The 10,096-nt window shown below is 44.6% G+C and overlaps 1 protein-coding gene across 1 annotated transcript in view; it reads left to right on the top strand.

The window, feature by feature from the left end:
• The first annotated feature begins 4,084 nt into the window (after positions 1–4,084).
• TBX19 (T-box transcription factor 19) overlaps positions 4,085–10,096 on the top strand; it is an 18,140-nt gene continuing 12,128 nt past the window's right edge. The window contains exon 1 of the mRNA XM_024203588.1: positions 4,085–4,281. Coding sequence (XP_024059356.1) covers positions 4,085–4,281 — 197 coding nt within the window. The remainder of the gene's footprint in view (positions 4,282–10,096) is intronic.

The raw sequence follows: 10,096 nt of genomic DNA, 5'->3' as shown, positions 1-10,096 counted from the left end.
TCCAGGGTAGATTGGCAGAGGCCCTGGAGGTTTTTCGCCTTCCTCCGCAGCATAGGGCAGGGGTCGCAAGCTGGAGGATTCTCTGCGACTTGAAGTCTTTAAATCACGATCTGGAGACTTCAACAGCTGAGTTAAGGGAAAGTGGGTGGGTCAGCTTTTGTGGCCTGCATCATGCGGGAGGTCAGACTAGATGACCATAATGGTCCCTTCTGACCTTAAAGTCTATGAGTCTATGTTGTTCTTTGTTCGAGGCATTACTCTTGCCTCCCTTACAGGATGCTGGAGCCCCAATGAGGGGTTGCTGTTGCATCTCTCGATGGCTGTTGTTACGTGATGGGAGAATGAGAAAGTTGCAGGAGGACCAGATACATAAGAAAAAATTTCTATTTTTGCCTTGAATGCAGCATTTGCCAAACTTCTAAAAGTTGAGCTCCGCTTCACAAAAATGAAACCGATTACCACCCTGCCCAGAAACTTTATGTTGTTAAAGGCCATCCATCTTAATACATCCTCGTTGCATCCGCCGTGGCTTGTCCTTTGGGCCCTTCCAGGGAGGGGGATGTGCCCCACACCTTGGTGTAGATCTTCCTACCATGGCCCTGCAGCTCCTTTCTTATATGCATTGATGAGCCGTGAAATAATTAACAACATTGACATTTAAAGTATCATTGCTGGCATCTGAGTTTGATCCCTGAGTTCACACCTCAGAGCTATTTTTCAGGCTGTCTGCAAACTCAGGCAGACTTGCTAGCTCAGTTACACTCACTCCACAGTTTGATGGGTTTGTTGTTTTTATTTTCTGCAACCATAACAGCTGGAGACTAATTTTTAAAAGGTAAAATAAAAGCTGGGACTCTGGATGCTAATTGAGAGGTTTGTCTGTCCCACTTCAACCCCTCCAACTAGTCAGGGAGGGACACACCCTGCATTTTGGAAAATGCTGATGGTTCAATAACCCCAAAACCCTATTAATTCAGCTATAAGACTAAGATTCTACTTGTGCAAATGTTTGGACAGTTGAGCAACTGAAGTGTATTTCCCTTTGCTGACATTTTCAAATGTGGGTACTAAAAGTTTGGCACCTCAATCCATCTTGAGGATCCATTTAAAGTGCTTGCTATGGAAGTGTTCAGCACCCCCAACTTCTATTGTTTTCAGTGGAAGTGTTGGATGCTGAAGACCTCAGAAAATCAGGCCACTGGTTTAGTTGGCCTTTATGGATCTAGGTGCTGGCTCTAGGCATCTGAGTTTGCATTACTGTATGTGGTGCTCACTTTAAGATAACACACCAAAGAAAGTTGCTCAAACTAACTTGCTGCATCCAAAAACAAAACAAAACAAAACAAAAAAACCCCAACCCATCCTCCTGCCTCCTGGATTTTTCCAGTGTCACAAATAAGCCGGCTAAACATTAATCAAGTCCATCATCTGCCTGTAACCAGCAAATAACTGGCCTCTAGGGATTCAGCAACAGTATCCCCCACTGCTGTCCTGCTTCCTTCCCTTTCCAACCACTGTGGTCTGTTATTTTTGTGTGTACATTCATTTGCCTTGAGATCTGAGCAACTTGATGCTGAGAGTTTGGATCTGATTTTCAGAGGTGCAGCTGAGCAGCTGCCACTCCAGTTGAAATCAGTGGGACTGATGGGCAGTCAGTATCTCTGAACATCAAGTCTTGTGTCGTCGTCTTTAGCCGTCAAAGGAACATGCCAAACTACAGCTGTAGAAATAACACTGTCCTTATGTGGCTGGGTCACCACTGCTGCAGGTCCCCAACTTTGACACTCCTGAGTTCTGAGCAACTGAATTCCTAACATTAAAGTTGCATCTAAATCATGTTTACATTTCATCTCCTTGGCGTGAAATAAGAAAGATAAATTTAAAAAATGGCAGGAAATCTGTATATATTTATTGAGAGCTGGTTGAAAAACTGATGATTTTTCACAAAAACTTCGTATCAATGTTGAATTTTCAAAAGATTTCAACGAGTTTTAATTTATTTATTGTATTTTTCCATGTTTATATATAAACAACTAAAAGCCCCCTGCCCTGTCCTCTAGGTGCTTGTTACAACATTTGACATCGTGCAGTGCATACAAAAAGAACAATGTATCCTCTCCATGCAGCAGAAACAACCAGCCGAAATATTAATTTAGAAATACCCTGCCCTACACAAATTCACTAACCCCCATCACCACCCATCTCATCAAAAACCGCCTGGCTTGATTTTCAGAGGGGGCTGAGCACCCCAAAATCCCGTTGACTTCAACACGCATTGCAGGAATCCAGCATGCTGAAAATCAGGATATAGTGGGTAGTATTAATTGCAGGAATGGGCCCTAATACTGCAACTGAGAAAGGAAGCTGACTTCTTGGAACTGACAGGGTAACCTAACTCACTTCTTTATCACAGGAAAGCTGATCAAAAAGTGGCACATTAAGGCTGAAAAGAATCTATAGGAAGCAAAATACTTTACAAAACCAAGGTTTGAAAATAGCAGGGCTAAGTGGCACGGTGGTAAAAACATTTGAGCCTTGTCTAAGTTACAGCTTCCTCTGTTGCTACCACTGCTGGGAATTGTGAGTCCTAATTTGTTCTAGTGTAAACAAGTCTCTCCAGTCTGGTACAGCATGAAATCTTTGCAAAACTGGAGCCCCACTCCTTTGGGGCTAGATTCCAATAGCCTCATTCTATGCATGGCTCTACTGGAATCAGGGCCGGCTCCAGGCACCAGCTAAGGAAGCAGGTGCTTGGGGCGGCCAATAGAAAGGGGCGGCACTCTGTCCGGTATCAGGGTGGCACGTCCGGGTCTTCGGCGGGAATTCGGCGGCGGGTCCCTCGGTCCCTCTCTTCCTCTTTGAGTTGCCGCCGAAGAGGAAGAGATGGAGTGAAGAACCTCCGCTGAACTGCCGCCAAAGAGTGGAGCGGCGCAATTGAGCTGCCGCCGAAGAGTCGCTTGGGGTGGCAGAAACCCTGGAGCTGGCCCTGACTGGAATCAAAGGGACTACTTGCAGAATGAGGTACTATTCAACACAAAAGGGTGCAAAATCCAGCCCTTTGTGCTTAAGAGCATGACACCGATCAGACTTCTTGTCCTGTAAAGTCTGGTGGACTTTGTAAACCTGCCATAGGTCTGATGGACCTTATTAAATCCTGCAGCCTGTCGGAAGTCTGCCACACCCTTAACGCTCATTATAAAGTGCATCTGACTTTTATCAATGCAGGGGCTGAATGTGTTTCTTACAATGAAATGAATAACTCCAAAAATACGCCCTTCCAACTTCTCAGAAAAAATCATAAGCATAAAAGCGCATCAAGGGCTATTGAATTAAAAAAGCATACGGTTCTCTGTCATGTCATTTTTGGGTGACCAGAAATTATTAGTATACTTTCCAAAAAGAGAACTGTACCTTTTTAAAAATCCTATATATTTGACCTGCGGCTTGTCCTAGACTCCTGACATTTTGAACATGCACTAAATTGTCTTCCAGGCACAAGACCACATGGGCAAAATTTAAGTGCAGAGGGGCCTTTTATTGTTGGGGGTTTTTTTTTTTTTAAGAAAAAGGGGAGCAGGGTGAGCACATTGTGATTTCTGATGGAAAGCTTGCAAGACTAGCATCTCTCCACCCCAATCTTGAATGTTGCTAGCTGGGGTTTGCATCAGCACAAGCACAATTTCCATGCATTGTTTCAGTCTGGAAACGAAACAATTTTCATTAATGGAAACCTGGTTCTCAAGCAGAACAATTAGACCCACTTCAGATTGGAAAAAAGATAAAAGCCCATTAATTTGGATGGAGAACTCTTCTTCTGAGGCAGCCAATTGCGTAATCAGGCTGCCTCCCACCTGACTTGATGAGTAATTAGGAGATAGTCCTCGTTTTGTATGTGCATGTGTGTCAACCTTAACACACTGGTGTCATTGTCCCATTGGGACTTCCAGGGGGGAGGAACAAGTAGATGGCCAAAGATCAGGGAGAGCAGATTTGTTAGTGTGGCTAATTAATTGGCTTGGGTTGAGGTATGTTTAGTGTTTGTTTGTTTTTTTTAAGCCAGCTGAGAAGTTTTTGACAGTACACCATGACTGATTTGGGATGTAAGAAGCCCAGTGACTGCACCGTCTCCAGGCTGCTCAACGTTGTGGAGAGCGAACTCCAAGCTGGCAGAGACAAAGGGGACCCGACAGAGAAACAACTCCAGGTTGTCTTGGAGGAGGCTGCGCTATGGCAGAGGTTCAGGGAAGTCACTAACGAGATGATCGTGACCAAGAACGGCAGGTGAGTGCTGTACTGTCCCCAGTGTAATTAGCGTATCCTACGGTATATGGGGAATATTAGCAACTGCTGTTTACATAGGCTAAAGAAAATTGTAGCCATGGTATAATGTTGTTAGTGCTGTGTGTGCATCGACATATCCTGTGCAGGGAGGGAAAGGCAGTCTCAGAGGCAGCCTACAAACTAAGGAGGAGGTTCACGTTCCTTTCTGAATACTGACAAACCATTCCTGTGCCCTTTTATCCCTGATCGTAAGAGACACTGCAAGAAGATATTTATTGCCTTGGGACTGAACAAAATAGTAAAGAACGTTTCCCAGGGGAAGGATAGTTCCACCTCCCAACCCCACTGCAAGGGCTTTGCAAATAATTCCCTCTGAACACTGCTTATTATAACGATACTCAGTGCTTAGATAGTAGCTTTTTGTCTGTAGGGCTGAATGTGCTTTACAAAGGCACAGCAGTGTCATTATCCCCATTTTACAGCTGAAGAAAGTGAGTCACCTACCAGAGATCACACAAGTCAATAGTAGATCTCAGCCTAGAACCCAAGTTTCCTGTCTCTGTTACCTTGATGCGCAGTCCTGTATAAACAATTTGTGCTAGAAATGGGTGCAAGACAAGCCCATTGGCAGCATATAGGTGTGGTACAGATTTAGCAGTGCTGCAGCTCCATCATCTTTGGCAGAGAATTTGGAAACTTGGCTGGAACTTTGGTAAATGATTTATTCACAAGATCTAAGGAAGTCAAAATGTCCTCTGCGTTGCTCATGATTCTTCTTAGCTGCTGGGCACAATCAGTGTGTGTGGGCACTCTACAAAATGCAAAGGAGGAGACAGTGCTAAAGCTGGAGCCTTAGGGAGTGGAAAAGTCTAGCACTCTGCTGAGCTGGGAGTGAGAACTGTCCACCCAAGGTGCTCCCACTCTAAACTGGGCAGACCGTGCCATTAGATCTGTAACAGACGGGGTGATTAGAGGAAGGTCCAGTCACAAAGCAGGGCAGAGATTTCATTTTTTAAGAGCACACAGTTCTTCCTTTGCTGGATTGTTGTTGGGAGATTTCATAGAAGACGTGCATATTAAGGAAGGATTGGAACAAAGAGGGAGAAAGAGCCAAGCGGAAGGGCTGACGTGTGTCAATCTTGCAGAAAGAGATTAAGACCAGCAATTTTCTGATGCAGAACAGGGGACATCGGCTGAACTGTGGTACTAGCTGCTAGCACCTGTCATGGATCATAGCAGTTAGAGATCAAAACAATCTATTCACTCAGGAAGCCTACTCCCCTGCAAAAACAGCTGACATTCCTGAGTTATCAGATATTGAACTGATACCACACTAGTATTGTATTCATTCCCAAGAGTGACCTGTATGGAGAAACAGACATCTGTTTCTTCTAAGGCCTCGTCTACATTCAGAAGTTGTGCCTGTTTAAATTCAATTGGTTTTTAAATGAATGTAGTTAAAGCAGAGCCAACTCCTGTGTGGGCATTTGTTTTGCTGTAAGCATGGCTTATTTCAGTTTGGCTTAAGCTGTTTCCTAATCAACTTAAGCCAAACCCAGACATGCCTGTTTAAACTCAGATAAAAGGGCTTTGCATTGATTTAACTAAATTGGTTACAAATCACACCCTCAGTTAAACCAATGCAACTTCCTTTTGTAGACCAACCTGTAAACAATCAGTGTAGACTATACTGCTTATCCCTACACAGAATAGTATTTTACCAGAGGGAAAGCATACAAGTGAGTATGTGTGGATAATGGTTTTTGCCATGGGGAAGAGGGAGTTCGATGGGTCTGTTGTTATTAGGTGTTCATGGTTACTTTTGGGTGGGCTATGGATAGCTTTCCACTGATCAAACTCTCAATATTTTTGCTTTGTTCTAAACTCTGCCTTCATTATCAACCTGATTCTGCCCCTCTTTCCCCCACCCCCCGAAGTCAATGAGAGTTGTCACTAACATCGGTGGAAGCAGGACTGGGTCCTTTCTAGAATAGAAAATGTAAGTTGCCTTATAAATAAGTCAAAGTACAATAGTCTCTGGTTTTATGGCCCTAAGCACAGTTATGTTATTAGAGGGTTTGGGGCTGTTACTATAAAATCATGTAGGCTTTTGTAAAAAGGCCTCTTTGAATTTCTAAAAGTATATTTTAATTAAAACCAGAGGTCAAGCTGGGGAAATATAGACAATGCCCTGCAGAGTCCTAGGGGACAGACAAAGTGGGACCTGGTGGAGCTCTTTTTTTCTATGACTCATGGCCTTTTGCAGGTCAGGGACTCATAAATAACAAGAAAAGTCTTGTGTTGGGCTTTTTGGGTGGGAGTGTCAAAAGTTCATGACACTGGCCTAGCCCTGCTCCCATTGAAGTTTATGTTAAAACCCCCATTGACTTCAAAGGGAGGAACGCAGAGCAATTTTGAAAATCCCATCCTAAGAGCTTTATGAACGACCAGGAATTAATCCTGACAACACACTATCAAACCAGTAAGTGTTGTTATCTGGGGAAACTGAGGCCCAGTGTGGTGAAGCGACTTGGCCAAAGTCATCTACCAAATCAAAGGCAGCGCTACGAATAGAACCAGAAAAATGTAAGGCTGCAAACAGGGCCGGCTCTGGCTTTTTTGCCGCCCCAAGCAAAAAAAAAAAAAAAAAAAATCGTGGCAGCCAGAATGGCAAAGCAAAAAAAACAACAAAAACCTGCGGCGCGGCTGGAGCCAGGGTGCAGGGGGATTCCCTGCACTGCATATGTGCCCCGGCTATTGGGGGGGAGGGGGAGGGATCGGGGGGATAGAGAGAGAAGGGGGGCGGCCAGGGCTTCAGTGGGGCGCTCGCCATGCGGCCCCGACCGCTGTGCCCCCTGCCAGGAGGGCTCCGCACTGCTGCATAGCCTTAAAGTTTAGGACTTAGCAGCACAAGTATAACATGTACAATTTAACAATTTCTAATAGATTAGTCTCCAGTGGGCACTGATGTTTCCCCAAATGTGCTTGAATCATAGTGACTCCAAGTGCCCACAGTGAATATCAAGTCAGAATTAGAGACTTTGATACTATAGCTGATATATGTATCCGATACAATGTGATGCTCCGTTATAATAATGTAACTGGCATTGCAGGATATAGAGAATCACAGGAGTTAGAGGTGGATACATGTGATGTTTTGGGGATCACACAGCCCAGGAAGAAGTTCTGTCACTGCCTGCCCTGTACCCTGGGGTGTCTTTATGCTGTGATGCGATGGCTCAGATCCCTGACACCAGTCGCCTGTCCACAAGCACAAAGTCTCACCCTGACTTCCACCAGCCTCGTTCCTCCCTGCAGCGTGACATGAACAGTCCTTCCAGTCCTGAGACTCCCCAAATCCGTCCTTCATGAATTTCAGGCACTTGGGCTTTCCCCTCTGGCTCCTCCCCGCGGAAGGCATGAAACCAGCCCTCAGACAGCAATTTACTTTGGCACGCACACTTCACGTGGTTTGCACATCGTAGACTTGTTTGGGGTAAAACTAAACAAAAGGTTTATTTAATAGAAAAGCCACAGATCCAAAGATGAAGGAGGAAGGGAAACAAACATCCATGTTACACAGAAAATAAACAGAAAGATGCAATCTCAGGCTTTCCATTTCCATAGTAGATAAAACCCCTTGTCTAATACAAGATTCCTTGTGCCTCGGAACAGTTTCCCAGTGTACACCCTAGCCATAAGGAGCATCCGGTGTTTCATGGACAGCACCTGCCAACTAATTGTCCCTGTTTCTGGATGGAAAATTCAGTTTCAAGCCTCCTTTTTAAAAGGCTTCTGTCAAGGCTGTATCCCCACTTTGAACTTTAGGGTACAAGAGTGGGGGCCTGCATGAGGACTCCTAAGCTTATCTACCAGCTTAGCTCTGGTCCGCTGCCACCATCTCAAGAACTCCCTCCCTGGGAAGCCTTGAGAAACCTTTCACCAATTCCCTGGTGAACACAGATCCAAACCCCCTTGGATCTTAAAACAAGGAGAAATCAATCTGGTTCTTAAAAAAGAAGGCTTTTAATTAAAGAAAAAGGTAAAAATCATCTCTGTAAAATCAATATGGAAAATAGCTTTACAGGGTAATCAAACTTAAAGAGCTCAGAGGACCCCCCTCCTCCCCCGTCTTAGGTTCAAAGTACAGCAAACAAAGATAACCACTCTGGTAAAAGGTACATTACAAGTTGAGAAAACAAAGTAAATCTAAGACGCCTTGCCTGGCTTTTTACTTACAAGTTTGAAATAGGAGAGACTTGTTTAGAAAGATGGGGAGAACCTGGATTGATGTCTGGTCCCTCTCAGTCCCCAGAGCGAACCACACCTCTAAACAAAGAGCACACACAAAAGCCTTTCCCCCCCCCCAAGATTTGAAAGTATCTTGTCCCCTTATTGGTCCTTTGGGTCAGGTGTCAGCCAGGTTACCCGAGCTTCTTAACCCTTTACAGGTAAAAGGATTTGGAGTCTCTGGCCAGGAGGGATTCCATAGCACTGCACACAGGAGAGCTGCCACCCTTCCCTTTATAGTTATGACAGCTTCCCATCCCCCCACTCTTTCTTTCAGACTAGGTAATTCATGGTTATTCAGACTGGGGAAATCTCCAGTCATAGATGGTGGAACTAGAAGTGCTGGGTGTGCGGCAGCACCTGTGGCTTGAAGTGGTTCCCGTCATACACAGGGTTCAATGGCTCTCAGTACCCCCACTATACAAATTGTTCTCGCTCCCCTGTCTCCAGTTGTCTCAAAGTCTTTCCATTAGCTTTAATGGTTCACCATTGTCCTTTTCTGGGGTGGACAATGGCTGGATTCTTGTACACAACTGGCTCGGGAGGTAGCCCCTCCCTGCCTGATTACTTCTAGGCCCTATTGTGAGGTGATGCTAAAGTTGCATCACAGTTACAATTTGCAACTTTCTATCTATACACATACATACATTCCTAACCTTGGTGTGTACACATCTCCTAATGACCATCAAGTTCAGAACATTGCAAGCTTTCATAAAAGACCTTTCTCAATATGGTACAGAGTAGCCGCCATGTTAGTCTGTATCTGCAAAAGGAACAGGAGTACTTGTGGCACCTTAGAGACTAACAAATTTATTTGAGCATATGTACTCGATATGTTTTTATAGTACAATATCATTGTCTACAATCAGTTAAATCAACCATTCATTTCTGGGGTTTAATCCATCTATTCTCTCCTTGAGGTGCCTGCACTCTGATTGCCACAAGAAGTGCTGGACATACCAGTTATTAAACCGATACGCCACTTAATCCTAGTTCACGATAGTATGAAACGCAGCTGAGCTGTGATGCTGATGCAGTGAGATTCACCACTGTTTTTATTCTGTTGCTGTTTGTTAGAGCTGTTTCCGTATCCTAACCATAACTTAACTCCTGATTTCAAAACTTTTATCTAAGGTATAGCCCCCACATCACTGTAGTATCTGAGTGTCTCAGAATCGCTAAAGCATTTATCTTCACATCACCCCTGTGAGGTAGGGAAGTGTGATCATCCTCATTTTATAGCTGGGAAACTGAGGCACAGAGAGACTAAGGGCTGGTCTATGTTGAAAACTTACATTGGCATAGCTGCATCTCTCAGGGATGTGAAAAATCCCCATGCCTGAGAGGTGCAGCTATGCTGACCTAACCACTGGTGCAGACAGTGTTAGGTCGACAGAAGAATTCTTCCATCGACCTAGCTACTGCTTACTAGGGAGGTGAATTTACTACAGCAATGGGAGAACCCCTCCCGCTAACCCCATAGATCGCCCTGTCGTACAGCTTTTCCTAAACATAACAAAGAAGC

This window comes from Terrapene carolina, unplaced genomic scaffold, assembly GCF_002925995.2.
Source record: "Terrapene carolina triunguis isolate 2854851 unplaced genomic scaffold, T_m_triunguis-2.0 Scaffold558, whole genome shotgun sequence".
Classification (NCBI taxonomy): Eukaryota; Metazoa; Chordata; order Testudines; family Emydidae; genus Terrapene; species Terrapene triunguis.
Note: the sequence above shows the minus strand (reverse complement) of the source record. Positions and strands in the feature narration are given on the sequence as shown.